This window comes from Marmota marmota, unplaced genomic scaffold (assembly GCF_001458135.2).
Source record: "Marmota marmota marmota unplaced genomic scaffold, marMar, whole genome shotgun sequence".
In the NCBI taxonomy this organism is placed as follows: domain Eukaryota; kingdom Metazoa; phylum Chordata; class Mammalia; order Rodentia; family Sciuridae; genus Marmota; species Marmota marmota.
In genome coordinates this window covers 4912713-4934250 of record NW_025999982.1, presented here as the reverse complement: position 1 = coordinate 4934250, position 21538 = coordinate 4912713, and the positions used below count along the sequence as shown (strand labels likewise).

Here is a 21538-nt window from a genome sequence, read left to right as displayed (position 1 = left end):
GTGTTAAAACTGGGTTTATTAGCTTAGTTCAATTCCAAGTTAAAAAAAAAATTCTTCTAAAAAAAATAGCTGTATTTTTTGAAACAGACTCTTTGGTGAAAAGAGTGGCCTTGTTTTACCCCACCACATCCCTCCTCTCATTCCAGTGCTGGGGATTTGAACCCAGGCCCTCCTAGATGCTGGCTAGGCAGGTATCTACCATGGAGCTACATTCCACCCCCTTGTTTTACATTTTTTACAAATTTCTTTAATGTCCAGCTTCTTAGAAGACTGATGAAGGAAGCAGGGTGGAGCTCAGTGGTAGAGCACATCCTTAGCACTTGGAGGCCCCAGTTTCCATCCCCAGCACCACACACAAAAATAGACAGCTGGATGCTCACATCCAGTCTGCAGTCAATCTGTTGTGATATCAGTTATGTAACCTCTAGGAAACTCTTTGCTTTGCATTATGACAACAACAGTTTTGACCTCATGGACCCCTCTTCTCCCAGAGTTCCTGGTCTAAATCTTGAGAACTGCTAGAATAGGGGCATAATAGTGTTAGCTGACATTAATTGAGCAATTGTTATTCTGGACCATACACTGTGCTAAGTGGTTGTCTTATTTATCTGATGTATTATAATATATAATGTATGTAGTATGATATATTATAAAATCTGATGTATTATGATCCTCAATTTATAGATGAGGAAACCGCAGCACTGAGAGATTAGGTGACCTGTCCGAGGTTATACAGCCACCGAATTAGAAGATATTTGAAACCAGGCAATCTGGTTCTAGAGCCAAGGTCTTTAACCACTAGCTATTGGGTCACAAACTCTGCTTTCAGTTGGAGACTAAGACATAGGAAAACAGAATTGATGATACAGGGCAGCATAGAGATGACCAAAGAAACTCAAGAGCAGCTGCTCATTCTGGTGCTGCTCTTCTGTTTACCTGGTGGCTCTAGGGGAATCAACCTCACCCACTGTGTACCCGGCACTGGCTGACTGCGCAGTAGGTGTTCATTGAGAAGCTATTATGAATCGTGACTGAATGAATAGGAAGCATAGACCGAGGGTTTAGCAGCAGGTAATGAGGAAAACTCCTACACCTGTGTCCTCTGCGGCGACACGGGCTCCAGCCGGTTGACGCAGCCGGGCTGCCGCCTCTGCGCCCAGAGCCTCGGGTTTCCACCAGCGGGTGGGCCTGACCCGTTGCTGTGAAGGAGATCGGGAAGGTGGCTGCTTGGCAGGTGCCTAGGGAGGTGGACTCTGAACCTCTAGCAACCTCGATTCAGTTGTCCCCTAAGCTTCTGGCCCAGCTGGTGGCTTCCCCCCGGGTTCATAATTAAATAAGGTAATAGACGGGAGAGCGCTGAGGAAACTGTAAAGCTGGAGACGAGGAGGCTGCAGCCGCCGGCTCAGGGCCAGCGCTGGTCAACAGGCTTCTATTGGCACCGGGGCCCCTCCTCCCCTTCCCTCCCTTCTGCATCCAGGGACCACCTGGCTGCGCTCCCCCCCCCACTCAAGCTCTTCCCGCGCCAGGGGGTCTGGGGGCACCTCCCCTGCACTGGAGGCTGCCAGTTCCTTTTCTCCCGGCACATCTTTGGCTGAGTTCTGTCTTTCCCTAGAATATTTGCAAGGAAAAGAGCCTAATTCCCAGCATCTGGCTGAATTAAAATAATTACATCTGAGCCGCTTTGCTCGGTCTTCCCGGCTCAGCATTCAGTGGGAGGATCAAAGGAAGAGGGCGGAGTCGGAGCCGGTGGCCGCCCGAGCAGGGCGTCCTGCCCCGAGCATCCGCAGCCCAAGTGGACCCTCCCTCCCTGCGTCCGCCAGGATGGCGTGGGCGGGCGGGGACCTGCCGGGGATTAGGGTGGGCTCCAGCCTAGCACCAGCTTACTTTGATAGGCATAGAAAAAGCCTAGCTCTTCTGGGATTTAAAGGCCAAGAAAGTTCCTAAAATCGGCATTTGCTCCGAACACTGTTCCGTGGTCCTTAGCGTCGACAGGAGATCGGGCATCCCCACATTTCAGGCTGGGGATGCAGCTCCGTGGGGTGGGGGGGGGCACTTGCCTGGCGCACACCAAGCCCTGGGTTTGATGCCTAGTACTGTGCCCCCGACAAAGAAATTGCCCCAATTTCATCATGCCCAGTGGCAAAACTGTTGGAAAAATACAGAGAATTTTAAAGAATCAAAAAATCACCCAGAGATAATTATTATGGACATTTTGATTTGTTTCTTCCAAGCCTGTTTTTCCTTGAGTGTATGTGTATATTTTTCTTCTAATTGGTATACTATGATATCTAGATTGTGATTTTTATTTTATTATTATTAATTTCTATTTATTTATTATTATTATTTTGTGGTGCTGGAGATTGAAGCCAGGGCCAGCCAGGCAAGCTGTCTCCTCCACAGCCCAGTTGGGCCAGCGCAGTAGTGTAGGCCAAAGAAAGTGCCCGAGACAGCCGAGACACATGTGGTTTCTTGGGGAAAGCCTGCAGGAGATCAGTGACAGTTCCAAGAAGAGTTTAGTGGTGACAGGCTGACTGCACCTCCCTGCCTCACAGTGCTTTGCCAAGCAGCCAAGCTGTACCTCCTTTCCTCCACAATGTTTTGTCCAGTGGGGGCCAGCAGGACGAGTGACACGTATCCTTTCCACAGTGCCCCAGTTCTGCTCTGTCCTGCTCAGAGAGGGTTTTACATGTGAGGCTGCAGAAGCAGTGACCGCGTCAGCCGCAGAGTGCTTGGCTTGCTTGTAGGACCAGCATCCCAAGGAGCACGGAACCTGGCTGCACTCCTGCAAGCTGGCAGCTTTCTCCAGATAACTCTGACTTGCCCTAGTTTTCAGCGAGCCGCAGAGAAAGCCAGGGTCCTCCTGATAATATGTATCTGGATATTGCAGCCCAGACCTGCTCTAGTTGTTCTCTTAACTTGGCTGGGTTTTGGGAGCAGAAAGGGGGCGTTTAGGGAATGATGTTTTACTGCCCCTCTTTGATTTAGGGACTATATACAAGCACTCTACCACTGAGCTGCGTCCCCAGCCCAGTAGCTAGCTTTATAGGCTTCATTTTCCTATGTCATTCGATGGTCTTAGAAGACATGTATTTAATAGCTGCATATAAGCCGGACACAGTGGCACACGTCTGAAATCCCAGCTGCTCCAGAGGCTGAGGCAGGAGGATCCTGAGTTCAAAGCCAGCTTCAGCAACTTAGCAAGGCCCTAAGCAACTCAGTGAGACCTTTTCTCTAAATGAAATACAAAAAAGAGCTGGGGATGTGGCTCAGTGGTTAAGTGCCCCTGGGTTCAATCCCCAGGACAAAAAAACTGTATATTATTCCTTTTTGTATGGAAGGTCTGTCATTTATTGAACCTATTCTCTTACAAGAAACAAAATAAGCAACGCTACAGTGAACATCCTCATGTTCTAATTGAGCTCCAGTTGATGGATAGTTGGTTTCAATTGGTATCCTAGACACACAGGTTTACTGAGTGGGAGGGAAAATGGTCCATCAGAGATTTTCAGCCTCTGAATGACCAAATCAAGAGGGGCAGCTGATTAGATTGTTTGGGAACTGGGTCATTAAGAGGTGCTTACCTCAACTTGGTTGTTAGAATCAAAGCCTGAGGAGGCCTTGTCTTCCAGATCAGCTTCTCTGCCCAGGGCCTGTGTTTGAATAAACATCAGCCTTGAGCCTCTGGGTCTTCCGGGGGTCTTCTCAGGCCTCCCCAAGTGTCCAGCTTCTGTAGTCTTATCCCGGCCCCCTGGGTTCTCGCTTCTCCCCTCTGGGAGAATTGTGGCTAAGGATTCCTTTTGTTTAATTGAGCTCTTTTTTTCCTGACTAAAAAGGGCAATGTGCCAATTCTAGGAGATTTGGAAATTCCAACAGACCTTAAAGAGAAGACAATAAATGTCACTGTGGTCCCACAGTTTATTTACAAGTGTGCCTCGGGGTATAACATGCCAGTGATAGGGGCGAAATGATAACGAACTTGGGGGCTCTGGATCCATACTAAATGCCATTGCTTAACTAGCTGTGTGGTCTGGGGCAAGTGCCTTGACTTCTCTGTGCCTCAATGACTTCATTTGTAAAAATGTCTTCATTTAAATTTTTGATATTTTGTTTATCATGGATTTTTGCTTGTTCTGACCCTGGGAGCTGCCAGCAAAACCCAAGCCAGATTTGCCTTTTGTTCTCCCCTCCTGGGTGTTGCTAACTCCTGCCTGGCCTTCAGCCCACCTGCTGACCCCTGGGACTGGCCTCTGACCTCCATAGCAGCACTCTTCTGAGGCAGAGAGGGTGAAGGTGCTGGAGGACGCCAGGCGCTGGCTGTGAGAGAAAGGCTATTGGCTGTATTCTTCCAAGCAGCTCAATTAACATGCAGAGAGATGCAAATTGAGGCAATCCTGCTGTTTTAGAAAAACTTAATATGTTTTTTAAAAAGATAGGGTGAAAGGCAGAAATTGCAGGAAATTATATACTGCAGGAGCGGCTCTATCCTCCCAGGCTGACTCCCGGGAAGCTTCTGGTTTGGGAAGAGCATCTCGCAGGCTGGGGCTGACACCCTCCACCTTGGACCCTCGCCAGAATCTGCGGATACCCAGCTGGCTGGCTGATCCCCCTGCCCCTCCCTGGCCTCCTCATGGGTCCACACCTTTGTCTGTGGAGGGTTGGACATCCATTCACTGACCACACGGGATGGGACAGGAGGCTGGGGAGGCCTTGTTTGTAGGACTGGGGCCACCTTCAAAAGCACAGGCAGAGGCAGGGCCTGGGGTGGAATTGGGCAGGAGGATGGTAAGTTCAAGACCAGCCTGGCCACTTAGTGAGACCCTGCCTCAGAAAGGAAAGGGGTAGTGCGCTTGCCCAGCTTGTGATGCCCTGGGAGGTTCACTCCCAGCACTGCAAAAAAAAAAAAAAAAAAAAAAGGAGAAAGAAAGAAAGAAAAACAATGGTACCAGACAATGACACATTCCTGTCTCAAGGACTTCCCCACGGCGGGCCTTCACCTGGAGGGAAGCTGGCCTCCGTGTCAGAAACCTCTCTGAAGGTCTGTCTGTCCCCAGCGGATCCTTCAAGGGTGCCACAATCATACTGGACTTTAGGCAAAAGTACCTGGGCCGAGCTTATGCCCAGGAGGGCAGCTCAGGAGCGAGGAGGCAGCCCCCTGCCCCCACAGCGCCCACCTATCTGCCAGCAGCGGGACGCTGGGCCCACAGGCGGATTTTCCAGTTAGCTGAATTTCAGAGCCAACCTTTTCTGTCTTTCTTTTTTGATTTTAACTAGTTTCACGGAGGCCTTTCCAAATGGATTTCACACTCCCTGACTTGGCCAACTGAGGTCAGGGAACATAATTAAGCTTATCTGGATGCTGCGGAGTCATCCTTTAGAATCTCAGTTATTGGTCTTGGGAGCCAGGCTGTCTGTCCCAGTCCCAGCTCCTCTTTCTGGCTGTGTGGCTTCCTGCAAGGGCCTTAACCTTTCTGTGCCTCAATTTCCTTGTCTTTAAAATGAAAGCACCTACTTCACAGGGTTGCTGAGAGGATGAAGTGGATTAAATACATGAAAATAGTGGCTGGCACATACTAGAGCCTCTTCTGGTATCATCTTTGTAACCAACGGTGGCAGCCCCTGTTCTCACAGCTGCCCCATGCTGGCCACCATGGCTGGGAACTGACACGTCACGCCCCTGGTCTTCCTGAGGGGCTCGAACGGGGGTGTTATCATTCCATTGTACCGAACTGCAGAGAGGGGGAGTTGTGTGCCCCCAGCCTCCTGAGCAACCAGTAGCAGAGCTGGGACTCCAACCTGGTGGTCCTTGGCTCCTCGGAGCCGTCTGTCAGGTGCTGTGGGACATTGACTGGCCCTGGAAGTTACAGTTTATCAAGGTCTTGCAGTCACTTTTCTTTTTTTTTCTTTTTCTTTTCTTTCTTTCTTTTTTTTTTTTTTAAACTGGGTTTGAACCTAGAGGTGCTGAGCTACATCCCAAGTCCTTTCTATTTTTTTGAGACAGGGTCTTGCTAAGTTGCTGAGGCTGGCCTTGAACCTGTGATCCTCCTGCCTCAGCCTCCTGAGTCCCTGGGAATTATAGGCATGTGTGGCCCCACCCAGTTACCTTTTCTTTTCTTTTTTTTTTTTTTTTTAAACATTTATTTTTTAGGTGTAGATGGACACAACACAATGCCTTTATTTTTATGTGGTGCTGAGGATTGAACCCGGGTCCCGCCCGTGCTAGGAGAGCGCTCTATCGCTGAGCCACAACCCCAGCCCTACATTTGCTTTTTATCTGATATTTCTACCAGCTTTCTGATCTTGCAGGGACCTGAGGAGTTCTCCTTTGAGGCAAAACAAAACAACAACCACCCCTTTAGCTTGTCTGGATTTTGTGGCATCTGTTGGGGCTCTTTCCAGGGTGTGCAGGTAGTCACCTGTATAGGTCGGGCAGTCCTGTGGGGCTCACCTGTGTTCATTCAGGTGAGAATATCACTCAGGGGAATTCCAGATGTGAAAAGTCATTGTCATAACCATCAAACTGTGACCCAGGGAGGCAGCAGGGACCTTGGATTCCCACACTGTCACCTGAGTGCCAGTGCTCCCCCAGGACTGGCTACTGAGTGTCCCCAGCTGTTGGCCCACTCCAGTGTTCATGTGGCATCGACACTGAGTCTGATCTGCCAGGCTTAAAGGGACTGGGGTGGTCATCCTGCCCGGCATGTGACTTCACGGATGAGGAAACAGGCTCAGGGGGCTTGAGGGACTTGCTGAAATTGTAGAGCTAGGACTGAACCTCGGGCCTCTGACTTCCTTGATGGGACTGTCCCCCTTGCTCCCCTCCAGGTCCTCTGCCTTGACTGGTGCCACTCAGGCTGCCTCTGTGGGAAGGACCAGGCCCACTTCATGGCCCCTTGTGTGGTCACACAGGGAGATGCGCTTGGCTTAATGCTCTGCTGTCACCACCCTGAAATTGCTGAACTCTTCTCAAAGCCTCCACATTTCCCTTTACACTGGTCCCCACAGTTTATGTAAGGGGTTCTGGGAGGAGCCACCAGGTCCCAGGCCTTCTTCCTTTCCAGGCTACAGGATGTGGCTCCACAGGAAGGCATTAAAATGCTCCCTCCAGGGCTGGGGATAGAGCTCAGCCGGTAGAGTGGTCGCCTCACATGCTCAAGACCCTGGGTTCAATCCCCAGCATGGAAGGGAGGGAGGGAGGGAGGGAGGAAAAATGCTCTGTTCACTAGCTCGGAATGGAGTGGAACTCTCCAGAGCGTGTCTGCCGAATGCCTTAGAAGCCTAGAGAATGTTCTGGATGGGGGACTGGGGATATGACTCAGTTGGTAGAGTGCTTGTTTCGCATGCACAAGGCCCTGGGTTCAATCCCCAGCATCACAGAAAGAAAGAGAATGATAGCAGTGAAAACTCAAGTCTGACGGCCTGGGTTACTCACCGTGGACTTGGGGTGTATGATTAACCTGTTTCCTCCTCTGGGGAAGGTAGAAGCTAGAGAAATGACTGGGACTGGTGTCAAGGGTGAAGGTGCCACCTGATCCCTGGCACCTAGTAAGTGCTCAGTAAGTCAGCTGTTCTCTTACTCTGGCCCGTGACGCTGGGAGACAGGATTCAAGCTGCCCTTAACCCGGCATCTCAGTGCCCATCCTCAGGGGTATTCAGTGGCACTTCCTGCCCTGGGGTGGAGGGAGTGGTGTGCTGAGAGACATAACTTTGAAATCAGTTTACACAGGTTTGAATTTCCCTTCTACCAGTTAGTTACCAGCCTCAGGTTACCTCACTTCTCCGACCCGGCTTCCTCATTCATAAAAAGCGAATAGAGGACTGTTTTGAAGACGAAATATGTTAAGGAATGTCACAGAATGCTGAGTTTGCTGTCACTGGATGTCCTTGTGGGAAGGCATGTGGGGGGGGGCAGGGAGCGGCCACACACACTGGGGGGGGGAGAAATGTTCTAAGAATAATGATGATGACGACAACACACACACACACAGCACTTAATTGTGCTAGCTGCGGTGTTCAGCGTTGTACAATTATCTCATTTTATCCCCATGACCCTGTGAGGTAGGCCCTGCCCGTTCCTCCTATTTTACAGGAGCACAGAGCACAGAGAGGGTGATTAATTTACCGTAGGTCCCACAGCTAGTGAAGCAGATAGCCTGGCCGCAGCCATCATAGGCCTGACCATTACACCACCAGTCCCACTGTTCAGCCTCTTGACTGTGTCCTTCAACCTCAAGGGAGGTTATAACACATCTTCATTTTCTTTTTTTTTTTTTTTTTTTTNTTTTTGTACCAGGGATTGAACTCAGGGCACTTAACCACTGAGCCACACCCCCAGCCGTTTCTTGCATTTTGTTTAGAGGCAGAGTCTCACTGAGTTGCTAAGGGCCTCACTAAATGCTGAGGCCGGCTTTGAACTGGAGATCCTCCTGTCTCCACTGGGATTACAGGCATGTGCCACTGCACCCGGCTTACATCTTCATCTCTGTGACCACCATTTGGTCCTCACTGGGCAGTGGGTCATTCACCTCAAGACATGCCCCCTGCGGAGAGGAAAGGGGTGTGCCAGGAGCTGGCCTAGAGCAGGGCAGGCCCAGGGTCTGCAGGACAGAGTCTGATAGCTGGCGTGACCGTTAGGATGCAGAACTGCTAAGCAGGGGGGCTGCTTGGGCGGAGTGAGCGGGGGGCCACATTCAGGGAGGTCCCTGAGGTGCTCAGGAGCCCCTCTGTAGCCCCCCTGTAGCATGGTGGGTTCAGGTGAACCTGGCTCTACTTGGCGAGCTGGGGGAAGTTCCCTGCTCTGAGCCTTTGGTGTCTTAGCTGTTACACGGGCCACTGTCCCTGCCACATCCACTTTAGGGCGTGGTGTGGGCCTCTGGAGACTTAGGTGGTGTGGATAGCAGCTTCCGCTGGAGCCAGGCAGATGCAGGCAGGAAAGAAGCATCAGAGACAGAGCAGAGTGGAGGCTTCTGGGCCCCGCAGGTCACACTCAGGCGGACCTTGGGTTACTCAGTTCCCCTTTCTTAGCTGCAATTGGGAATGGAATCCCGGGGGGCTGGCGCTCATGGGGGACTGCTACACCTGTCCCCTGCTGAGCACCTCACACCCCATCTCACCTAGTCCCCAGCCCCCTGGAGTCCCCAGGTTGCCCTGGGAGACTGAAGCTCTGCACTGAGGCTCTGTTACCTACCTTGCCCGGGGTCACCCAGCTAGAAGGTGACAGAGCTAAGACTCAATCCAGGGCCGCTGCAGAATCCTCCTGCTTCTGTACCCGGGCCTCCAGGCCTGCTGCTGCCCAGGTGGAGGGAGCCCCGGGATGCCAGCCGGGCCTGGCGTGGAGCCGGGCTGAGGCTGGATCCTCTTGCCTGTCGGGGTCTTGAGCTGTTTTCCCACTCCTCTGCCTCACACGCCCTGGCCCCTCCCTCCGCAGGATGTGGCCACCATGCAGTTCTGTGCCAACAAGCTGGACAAGAAGGACTTCTTTGGGAAATCCGACCCCTTCCTGGTGTTCTACCGGAGCAACGAGGACGGCACGTGAGTCTTGGGCAGCACTAGGCACTGCGCTGTCACCACTGGGCTCAGCCTCGGGTCAGGGACATGGACAAGCGGCAACTGGCTGTCGGGGGCTGGGGTCCTGCTCCTTCCATGGCCCCCCAGGGTCTGGCTCTGCAGAGGAGTGCCTGACATATAGATGGGGTCAGTGAGGAGTGGGGATGGCCTCTAAGCTGAAGGTCTCCGTAATGACAGGTGCTGAGTATGTTGGGGGCAGACAAAAACAGGCTGGGGCCTGAATAAGGGGCCCCAGCTTCCATGAGACCCCTCTGATAGCCTCTTCCTTGTTCTACACAAAGCAGTCCCCATCTCCAAGCCCAGTCCCCTCTATCCACAGCCCTCTGAATGCCCCCCATCACGTCCCCTCCCTCTGAACCCTCAGCATGGCAAAACTGGCCCCCTCCCTCCACCTGGCCCCCAGCGCTGCCAAGGGCTTCACTCAGAACTCAGGACCTCTGGGCTCCCTCCTCCTCTCCTGCAGGCAGAAGCCCTCCTCCGTGTAATGAAAATGTGCTTAAAGCTTGGGCAGCTGTAGGTCAGCAGTATACATGGAAGGACTCTGGGTTGCGGATCTGGGGACCTAGGTCCACACCCACACCTGCTGAGTGACCCTGGGGCAAGGTATGCCCCCTCTCTGGGCCTGATTTCTCATCCATAAATGAAACATGGGATTAGGTGGCCCCCACGGTCTCTTTAAGCAGTGCAGTTCTGGGGGCCGGGGGACACTTACTGCTGGGCTTCTACAGAGGAGGAAGGACGGACCCAGGAGGTTAATTAGAGACTCTGCTGAAGAAGGGGTTGGAAACAGCCTTTGAAGGAGAGGAACAATGTGGGTGCACGGGGGTGGGGGGGCAGGGAGCAACGACAGTGCCTGAGGGCAGAGCCGCCTCCACAGCCCCTGATTCTGAAATGCGGGGAGTGTGTGCGGGAGAGGGAGAGAGTCTGAGTGCGTGTGTGTGAGTGTGTGTGTGTGTGTGTGTGTTGGGGGGCAGGAGTCTCAGGGAGGAGGTGTTTCAGTTGCTGGGAAAACTGATTTTTAAACCTGAGCTACAAAACGGGGAGATTAGGTGTGATCATTTGCATGACAAAAGGATTCTTTGTCTGGGGAAGGACTCCCAGCAGGGTTTCTTTAAATAATTCTTGTTGACTTGGACTTGGCTCCCGGTGGGGGAGGAGGCCTGGGTGTCCACACACGTCCCCTTGGGAGAGGCAGAGCCCACTGGGCCTGTCCAGCTGCTCCTGACCAGGACCTGGCGAGGGATGTGGAGCGGGAGGGGCCGTCGAGGTGTCTGAGTGACGGTTCTGCAGCGGTGCGTGGGCTGCTGGGGAGGGGCGGGGAGTGGAGAGGCTCGTGACTGACACCACAGCAGGTGGGAGGTGCGGTGAGGCTCCGGGCTGAGCGGGTACAGGGTACGGCTGCAGGGGGAGCGGGCTGGGAGCAGGGGGCCAGAGGACTCCGTGGAGACCAGTGGGGACCGAAGGTGTAGCCCCTTCCCTGGCCGTGGGGCCCCAGGTCCCCAAATGTGGGAAACGGCAGAGAAGCTGGTCCAATGGGGGAGACCACGGGAATTTATTTCGGGGCAAGTTTCACTGAAGGTTGGGGCTGGAGCTCTCCAGGAAGATAGCTGCCCCCCCCCAGGGGACCCCCCCAGACCTGTAGAAACCATCCAGGGACTGCTGAGGGCTGGGCCAGAATGCAGACCCCCAGGCCCTGCAGAGGCTGAGCAGGGAAGGATGGGGGGGTCTCCCGGGGTGGGAGGAGAGAGGAGTTTGGGGAGATATCGGTCATGAGGAGGGCAAGAGGAAGGTCAGCCAGGGAAATCAGGGGAGGGAAGTGTTCTGCCAACCTGGCCGCCATCCTCCCCGAGATCCCCCCACCTCATCTGGTTCCATGTTAGTAACTCCTCTGTCGGCCTTCCAGGTATCAGGGAAGGGCCAGTGGCCCCAGCCTGGCACAACCAGTTAGTTACCAGCTGAGTAGAGGTAGGCAAGACTAACCCAGTAGAACCTTCTGGAATGTTGTCTAGCATGGTCACCACCACCCACATATAGTTACTGAGCACCTAAATTGGGGTTAGTGCAACTGATAACAATTTTCACTTAATTTCATTTTAATTAATCTAACTTAGTCACATGACTGCCATTTTGGACAGTACAACGTACCTACATAATCTGTTGTATGTACACTGGGGACAAGTGGCACCTCCCTCTCAGGGGTGCTTTGAGGATGGGATGAGTTAGTATATTATCATTAGAAAAAGGCCTGGTAGGGGCTGGGGTGGAGTTGTGGCTCAGTGGTAGAGCGCTTGCCTAGCATGTGTGAGGCATTGGGTTCAATTCTCAGCACCACATATAAATAAATGAATAAAATAAAGGTCCATAAACATCTAAAAAAATATTTAAAAAAGAAAAGAAGAAGGCCTGGTAAGCCTGGTGTGGTGGCGCACAGTCTATAATCCCAGAAACTCAGGAGGCTGAAGCAGGAGGATCACAAGTTTGAAGCCAGCCTCAGCAACTTAGCAAAACCCTCAAAATAAAAATTAAAAAGGGATGGCAAAGTAGCTCCACGGTAGAGCACACACACACACACACACACACAAAGAAATGAAAAAGGCCTGGAAGTGTTAGTGAATGTTCTTATTCCCACTTTGCAATGAGAGGGGAAAGTCAGAGAGGGAAAGACATATGCTCAGGGATGCACAGCTGGCAGATGGTGGGTCTGGGACTGGGACTCCCATCTGTCTGACTCTGTTGGGTAGCTCTCCCACCGATGCTCCCAGTGTGTGTCCAAATGAAAGTGAGTCAAGGGGTGGGAGGGCCATAGGAACCGCTTCACAGGAGGGCCTGCCTCTGGGAGGGAGTTGGGGGGGAGTTGGAGGGTGTTGCAGCATAGAGTGGGGAAGGTATGGCTTGGTGGTGAGGGACCAGGGAGGGCAGGCAAGAGTCAGAGGCGACACCACACTGCACAGGGCCCAGGAAGGGATGAGTGGGGAAGAGATTGGGCTCATAGAAGGGCTGCTCCTGGAGTTTGGCTATTAAGGGAAAGGAGAGAACTACTCGGGGGTTCAAGAGATGGTGGTGCTGGGGAGGGTCCACAGAAGGCACCTGTGACAGTCAGGGGAGCCCAGGGTGGCTTCTGTATGGCATGATTGCCCCTCCCTCCACCGCTCCCCCGTTCCTCCCTGCCCCCCCTGCCTGCCCGCCGGCCCACCCCGGGCTGCCCATCCCCATCCTCGTCCTCGCCCCCAGCTCTGGGTGTGCAGGGAGGTCTCCCACGTGCATCTCCACACTCCAGTGGGTGGGCGAGGACGAGCTGAAGAGAAACTCAGAGCCACAGTGACAGGGATGACATTTTGACTTGAAAATTGCCACAGAAGAAATGGCACAGGCTGTGTGGGCTTGGGCGGAGCCCAGCACTTACCCAGGTGACCTTTCTAAGCTGGGATGGTGCTGGGGCGGATGCCTGGGAGGTCGCTCCTGGCCGCCCATCCAGGTGGCAGGCCAGCCAGGCGTGGCATGGGAGGGGACCCGGTGTGGGTGAGCCAGCTCTGAACTTTCAGTTTGCAAAGCAGGTTTTTTGAATTTGGTCTGGAAAAGCAGAAGGGGTCTTAGAGATGATCCAGGTCATCCCAGGGGCTTTGATTTCACTGAATTGAAATGCAGGTGGAAGCTTTGGAAAGTTCCTCTGGCTCCTTAAAAAAAAAAAAAATTTCTTGAATACCTACTAAGTGCCAGGTCTTGTTCTAGGCACTAGGGTTACATCAGTGGATCAAGAGAAAAACTCTTTATTCTGATGGAGGTTAATCTTAGTGTCAGATAGTAAACAGAATAAATAAGGGGAAAACAGGCAATATCATAATGTTAAATGGTGACACATAGGAAAAGAAATATGGAAGGAGACAGGGGATGTCGGAATCAAAGGCCAGGAGGCTGTACATTTTGGACATGGTCATCAGTGGGGACTTCATGGAGATGACCTCTGACCTGAGATAGTGTGGCGGGGAGCAGGAAAGGGGGGAACGTCCTAGGGTGGGAGAAGAGCAGACACCCGCGATCCGACACCCAATTCTAGATACAATTTTAGGGACTCACAGGCCACGAAGGTCCATTGAGACAGGTCCTTTCATGGGTCTCAGGGGATGAAGATAGAGGCCAGCTTCACAGGGTTTTGAGTCAGGCGAGGAAGTGGAGGCCCGGAGAGGGGCGAGTTTGGTCAAGGTCACACGGTGAGTTGGCCCCAAGCAGGGGCTGTTAGGACCAGGTCTCCTGCCCCCACAGGACTTGTCTCCTTCCAGGCTGGGTCCCCATCTGGTGCAGGTCTGCAGCATCTCAGCCAGTGGCCGTCCAGTTCCAGCCAGGCCACTGCTAGTGACAGGCAGCTCGCCCCCCAGGATCCCCAGTTTCCATGTCTGGCAGCGGCAGACATGGCCGGCTGACCTCCCTGCCAACCTGGATCCTGCCGCTCTTGGCTTCAGGCCTGACGGCCTTTCTCTCCCTTCTTCACCAGGTTCACCATTTGCCACAAGACGGAGGTCATGAAGAACACGCTCAACCCCGTGTGGCAGACCTTCTCCATCCCCGTGAGGGCCCTCTGCAACGGGGATTATGACCGGTGAGATGGGAGGACAGCCCTTCCCTGTTCCTCCACCCCCAGGCCTTCCCAACACGAGGGGGACTACCCAAAGCAGCGGCCGTCAGCCGGCCTCCTCAATATGCACGGGCCTCTGGGCTGCACCTTGGTGTCCGCACAGGGTGGGGCTCGGTGGCCTCCCCCTCCCGCCAGCTCCCAGCAGGTCTGCCTCCCCATGGTCTCGCAGCTCCTGCCCCCCACTTCCTCCTTGTCTGGCCTCCGTATTGGGAAGCTCTAAAGTGTGGGAGGATGGGAGTGGAGTGCCTGGGGCTCCAGGGTGACCTAGACGGGTGGCACCAGATGGGCGTCCCTGGTACCCTGGTCTGGAACTTGGTGGCTTGTCTTCATTGTTCCCCAGGGAAGGCATATGGTGGCAGGATGGAGGTGAGGAGGTAGGCACAGACAGGGGCAGCTGCTCCCCAGCAGCCTTAGTCTCTGGCCTGGGGACTCTGGAGTCAGAATCCAGGGACACTCCCTGCCAGCCAAGTTGCCATAAATGAGGGGCGAGGGAGCAGGGATGAGAGCTTGCTAGGTATTTTGGTTCTGTGTGGCCTACTCACATGACATGTCAGCTGTCATCATCATCTTAATCACTCAGTGTGATTTTCCAGGGTAGAGACCAGATACCTCGTTTCCAGCCTTGACTCTTTGAGTAAAAAGCTCTGTCAACCTGGGTGATCTTTGACCCTCAGTTTCTTTTCTGCAAAGTAGGTGTGAGAACATCTGCCTACTCCCTGGGCCGCTTTGAAGTTCACACAGCACAGCCTATTCAAGGAGGACCTGTGTGTGTGAAATACCAAATTCAACATTTTGTTCACAAATGTATTGTGGCCCTACCAGACGCTGGGAAATCAGCAGGGGCAAAGCACGATCTCCACCCCTCTCCCAGCCTTGTGGGTTTAACTGCTAGTGGGGGAGGCAGACATTAATCCAATAATCACACAAACATATCATTAGCCGTTGCAGTAAAGTGCTGGAGAGCGTGGGGGTCATGTCAGATGGAAGCTATAAGATGCATACGTTCCCTGGGCACGGTGATGCACACCTATAATCCCAGCTATTCAGGAGGCTGAGGCAGGAGGACCACAAGTTTGAGGCCAGCCTGGGTAATTTAATGAGACCCTTCTTAAAATGAAGAGGGCTGGGGGTGTATTGAGCTGTAGAGAGCTTTCTGGCCAATGCAAGGCCCTGGGTTCAGTCCCTAACACTGTGCACACACAGAGATGGTGTAGGCCTGGGTTAAGTTGTGAGAACCTTCCAGTGCCCTGGCAATGGCTGCAGCTCAGCTGGGCAAGCTGGCCAGGGATCGTCAGCAGGGCTGGCCAGCAGCCTTGAGGAACTGGACCGTCCCTAGCTCACCCCACGGGGACATGGTGCATCAGAACAGACACCTTGGTGTGCCCCGAGACCTTGCTCACAATGGCCACCAAGTGTGTGTGGTGGGTTTGGTGAGTGGGTGGATGGCCTCTAACACCCCCGTTTCATCTCAGGAGACCCTCAGGCTGCCCAGCCAAGGCTGAGGTGCTCCTTCTCTGCCTCTTGGCTGGGATAGAAAAGCCACAGTCTGTTCCCCAGGAGATCCTGAGCACCTACTAGATGCCCAGTACCGGCCTCTGTGTGATTTTGGGGGGACACTCAGCTGTGTTCCCCTCTTCTGGAAGCTTCTGGTCTAATCACTGGGGGCTCTGGTGAGCAGGCATTCCAGCCAAACAAGGCCTGTTGCTGGCTGGCTGGGTCCTGAGGCTTCTGGAGTGGGTGACAGGGGGACCCTGGGGAGGAAGGCCAGGCAGGTTCCCACCTCCCCTCCCAACCCTAGCCCAGCCTCACCCCCACAGGATGGCCGAGCTCATGCCCTTCTCCATGGCTGGCACAAATTGACTGTGACGTGACTGACAGCGGTGTTAATGCCCAGAGCCAGGCGTGTCTCGCCAGCCCTGTGAGCCCCAGCCTAGGGTAGCCCACACACCCGGAGCTACTCAGGAGGCTGCGTTAGGAGGCCCCCCAGGCAGGAGACGGGGCCTGGTGCAGGAAAATGAGGCCATTGTCCTCCCCTGCTAAGGCCCCCGGGAGCCTCACAGAACTCGCTCAGTGTAACCCAGCAGCAGCTTCCCAAGCCAGCCAGGATCCAGGAGCTGGCGGGGTGCTTTGGGGGCACACTGGGCTCTCGGGCCCACGCTCCCTCTTAGGTTGGCAGGCCAGTGGGGAGACAGCGGCCACAGTCATAGCAAAGGCTCCAGTGGCACTTAACCTTGGGCAGGCCCTGTTCCAAGCGCTTACGCCTGTGAACTAAGTTAATCTTCCCTGGGAGAAGCTGCCAGTGCTGTCCACACAGGCCAGGAGACTGAGGCCAGAGAGGTTAAGTAGCTTGCCGAGCATCTTGCTGCCAGCCAACGGAAGAGCCGTACTGGCCAGGCAAGCTGGCTCTGGATCTGTGGTGTTTTTTTGTTGTTGTTGGTTGTTTGTTTGTTTTTTGGTACCAGGGATTGAACCCAAGGATGCTCAGCCACTGAGCCACATCTCCAGCCCCTTTTTGAATTTTATTTAGAGACAGGGTCTCGCCAGGTTGCTGAGGCTGGCTTTGAACTCACGATCCTCCGCCTTAGCCTCCTGAGCAGCTGGGATTATGGGCCTGCGCCACCGCACATGGCTTAGAATCTGTGCTCTTAATTCCTGTGTCTTGCTGCCAGACGGCCAAGACGTGGTGTGACAGGGCTGTGACAGGTGCTTCTGGAAGAGGCTCTAGGAGCACCTTGCTCAGAGGTCAGGGACAGGTCACCTTTGGGGCTGGAGGTGAGGGAGCAGCTTGGAGGTAGTCTAAGTCCTGAGAGCAAGTGATTCAGAGAGGAGAGGAGAAGGGACGGCAACAAGTGAGATACAGACAAAGCTTGGAGGTGTCCCAGACACAAAGGGGAAGTGTGACCGGAACCAGATCCTTACTGTCACAGGATGCATTACGGGGTTTCCTTTCACGGCCTGTATGCAGCCCGTTCACGAAACATCAGCATTCCTAGATTATGAAGACTGGGTTTGCTGTTCGGAAATGAGAGGCTGCTGTGGAGGGGGAAAGAATGGGGGAGCCTGGCTTCCGTCCTGGGGACCGTAGGCCACTGTGAGCCAGGCACAGCTACGAGGGCAGGGGACAGAGGTCTGGGAGTTCCCAGGATGGGCAGCAGGAAGAACACGCAGGTCCCTTGTGAGAAAGACATCCAGGAGGGTGAGGACCAGAAAGGGCAGTTTCGTGGAATGATGAGGGAGGAGACAGTTTAGGTGATTGAAGTTGCTGGGTGTTGAGGACCTGGGCAGGCTGTGTCCTAATTGTTTTAAATGCATTACTGTGTGAGTAATCTTAGGAGGTAGGTGTTCACTCGCGATGTGCCCATTTTACAGATGGGGAGATGGAGGACTAGAGGTTATGTAACGTGCCAGAGCGAGAGGTACCTGTCCTTTCTGCAGGGGGCGCCTCTGGGCTGGTTTGAATGAGTGGACTCTCAGAGAGTGTGCTGAGGGTACCTTCTGAAGTCTGGAGAGGGGTCCTCAGTGGCCGGGGGTTGTGGGGGCTCTAACACTGTCTCAGCTTCAAGCTGCCTTCTGGCTCCCTGGACTCACCAGTTGCTTCTCCTTGGCCTCCCGCCATATGCTGAGCACCCAGGAGGGACGAGGCACAGTACCAGGCACTTCACAGTGTGATCCCAACGACAGGTGCTCAGCATTCCCGGTCTGCCTGTGCAGAAGCTGGAGGATTGGGGAGCTGGAAGCCCCCAATGCCACTCTCTCTGCCTGCCCCCCACCCCGGCGGGGGTGGGTGGGAAGGCTGAGCACTTGTCCTCGCTGAAGCCTCTCAGAGCCTGGACTGACTCGTCAGTTCAGAGCAAACCCCTCAGGGCCTGTCAGCCCCAGGGACTTGGAAGCAGCAAGGGAATGTCCTTTTCCTTGCCTGGGAGAAGCTCATTAGGAAGAAGACCTTCAGCTCTGGGCTCAGAGGCAACTCTAGTTAGAGCTGACTGACGTGCAGGGGGGGCCCTGGCGTCTCTGCCAGCTTCTTCCCTTGTCCCTGCTGGTGGGCGAGGCTGACACTTGGCTCTGTCATCCCAGAACTGGGACTGCAGAGGCCCGGGACACAGCTCCTGGCCTTGACACCGGCCAGCTTATGGGAAGCTGCGTCCTCTGGACCTCCTTCTGTGTTTTGTAGAACACGGGTATTGTCACCTGCGTGGCCCACTGCAGAGTGGAAACCTCAGGCCAGCCAGTCAGTGTTTATGGAGCACCTTGTGTATGCAGGGTACCGTTCTAGAACAGGGGCTGCCGCCAGAAGCAAATCAAACAGCAGTCTCTGGCTTGGGGGGGGGAATGTTCTGATGGCCGACAAGAGTTGTTTGGAGACACTGAGTGTGTCCAGCAGGAACAGAGGAACGTGTCAAAGGCCGACCGTGTGACTGCTGTCATTTCTTTCCTCAGTGATGGTGAGACGATCCGTTCTTACAGAGGACCAGATGGAGTGTCCCAGGGATTAGCTAGCTGCTCGGGGCCACATTCTAGTCCCCAAAGGAGCTAGAGCTGCCCAGGCGCTGGCCCCAGGATAGCTCCTCCCTGACCACCTCCTTGCCCCCCTGTTCTGAACCTCTTTATGCCAAACGGGTGTTCATTATGTGGTCTGCAGAGGCCGATTATGTTGTCCCCCATGCAGGAGGACATTCTCCTGGGTGCTATCCCCAGAAATCACAGGACTGTGCTGAGGGGCTGGGAGCCAATACCTGCCGGCCACCAGTGGCACCTGCAGTGACCTGGGACAGCTCAGCCACGGTTGGACAGTGGGAGAACTAAGAGCACCAAAGTCATGTCTGGCTTTTCCTGTGGCTTTCCCTGTCTCTGGGCACCGTTTCTCCCCCCCCCCAAGGGGGTCTCAGCCTCAGAGCCCCCTAACTTCAGGCTGCATCTCCCCTGGGGTCTGTACAACCCGCATTGGGCTTTTGCTCAGGAATCTCTCACTCTGGTCTCAGCCTTGACTGCAAGTTCAGATCCTTTATGAACTTTTTTTTTTTTTTCTTTTTTGTGGTGCTGGGGATTGAGCCCAGGGCCCTGTGCATGTGAGACAAACACTCTACCAACTGAGCTATGTCCCCGGCCCCCTGCTTTGGTGAACTTTTAACAACCCCCTTGCCCAAGCTGCACCCTGAGCTAAGTGACTCTCTGGGGTGAAGCATCCACATCAGTATTTCTGAAGTCCCTCAGGGACCCAAACCCCATCCAAAATTTGAAAACTGGAGCTGTACTCTGGAGAAGGTCAGTGGCTCCGGCTGCACATCAGAACCACTCGGGGAACTCTTCAGGACTGCTTGGGCTGGGGCGGAGCTCAGGGCCAGGGCACCTGCCCAGAGTCAATCCCGCTCAAGGCAAAACCCAGACAAAAAACCTGCGAAACGCATGAGCGACTCAGGCCTTGGTTCTATACAGATGGATTAAATCAGGCCCTCTCCTCTGGTCCTGGGATTCCAGACAACCTCCCCAGTACTTTTTGTGGATATCCAGAGCTTGTCACCATGATTGGGGACAACATCCTTTAGCCTCTGGGCATGTTGCTGTCACTGACCTAGTCCCTTGCTGGAGTCCTCGAGGGGAGGACTTAGGGCACTGAGGCAAGGGCAGGGAGACCCGTGTTAGCCTCACGGGGCAGTGGCCAGAGCCCCAGACTGGTTTTGTCCTGGTTCCAACTGTCATCGGCCATGTGACTCTGGGTATCAACCTGGGGCTCTCGGGGGTTCAGCTGTGCCATCTGAAATGAGGGGGCAGAGGACATTGCTGCAGAGCATGACAGCTCCGTCACTAGGGAGGCCTTCAGAACCCGTTCCTGGGCCCCGCCAGAGCAGCGGCTGTGAGATGCCACATGTCCCTGGGGGTGCTGCCGAGTGGCTGGGCTCAGCAGGCCCAGATGCCACTGAAGTCAGTTCCAGGAACGGAAAGTGGCAGAGCCCAGGTACCCAGGCTCAAGTGTCCCCTGATTTAAGTAAATTTCATGTGAGAAACCTAGCCAGGCGAGGTCACATGATCCAAGGGAGAGAAGAGAGGTGCTTTCATTGAGGGCCCCCCGGGGGCAGGAGGGTTCCACCGACTGGCCTCTGCTGCCCTGCAGGACCTTCCTTATCCCTACTGCACATGAGGTTTTGTGGCTCAGGGAGGTAAAGTGACATCTCCAGGTCCCACAGCTGGGGTCCAGCAGCCTAGCCTAAGGTCCTCTGAATGCACATCCCAGCCTCCTCCCACTCTTTCCCGCTTCCCAGCCCACCCTCAGGGCTTAGCTTTTATTTTATTTTTCCTTTTCTCAATAATGCACCCCAGAGAGAGAGAGTTTTTTTTTAAAAAACATGAATTTAAAGGATTTCTTTAAACGGTGACCTCTGTGTCTGCCCCATTTTACTAGAGTCCTGCTTTACAGGACTTGGCTCACCCTGGAACAGTTTCTGTATCCTGCCCCCCTCCCTACCCGGGAGGCTCATTCGAAGGGACAGAGCGCCTCCTTCTGGAGACCACGGATCCCAAGGCCGGCTCCTGGCAGACCCAAGAATGGGCCTTGGGATGTTAATAGAAGAGCTAATTAAAGCTTCCAGGCACCCCATTTGAAGCTGCGGGCTGAGGGCCCCTGGCTTCCTGCTCCTCTCCTGCCTGTTTTGGGATAATGGTGGCTCCTGTCTCCCAAGCCAGACCCTGTTTGGGGACCCTGGTTGCTCCCAGGTCCCTGGGCATCCTGAGGACAGAGCAGCCAGCACCAAGGGTTAACCAGCAACCCTCCACCTCCCTCCAACTGCCTGTGGTCCGATAGCCTGTTGCCATGGGAACGTGGCTAAAAATAAAATGGGCTCTCCAAGCCCAGCCCCATGCATAGGAGTCAAAACAAACTAATTAAAGCAGCCAGGCTAAAATGTGAAGATAATCACACCCTCACCCAGCAGCCAGTCTGGGGATGGAAAGCGCAGCAGGCCTCCTCCAAGTCAGGGCCCCTGGGCCATCCCCAGGGCTGGCTCCTCACCATGCAGCCCCTCCGGCCCAGGGTCCCACCAAGAGCCTCACTACCCCTCCCCAGAGGCCTGAGCTCAGGCCATGTCATTGCTGTCACAGCTCCACCCCCAGCAAAACACACAGTGTGGCCTCATATTGCAGCTCCCATCTGGGGGGCCAGGAAGAAAGTGGGGTGAACAGAAGCCTGGGCTGTTTTGTCCACATCCTCCTCGAAATCCTGGAAGTCCCCTACCTGGCTCTGTCCCCCAGATCTTTGCAGAAAGGTCTCAAGATCATTCCTTGTCTCTGGGGTTGCTACCCCCCACCCAGCGCCCTGGAGCCTGGAGGGAGCCCTCGTACCTGCTGGTCCTG

General features: G+C 54.3%; 1 protein-coding gene across 5 annotated transcripts in view; it reads left to right on the top strand.

Moving 5' to 3' along the window:
* The window catches only part of Cpne5 (copine 5), an 89781-nt gene that overhangs the window by 46162 nt on the left and 22081 nt on the right, over window positions 1-21538 (top strand). For 4 of the 5 annotated variants that reach the window (XM_048805210.1, XM_048805209.1, XM_048805212.1 and 1 more), the window contains 2 exons: window positions 9425-9528; window positions 14054-14158. In XM_048805210.1, coding sequence (XP_048661167.1) covers window positions 9425-9528; window positions 14054-14158 — 209 coding nt within the window. Of the gene's footprint in view, window positions 1-9424; window positions 9529-10804; window positions 10857-14053; window positions 14159-21538 lie in introns of those variants that run through there. The other variant, XM_015487658.2, reaches the window with a different exon arrangement.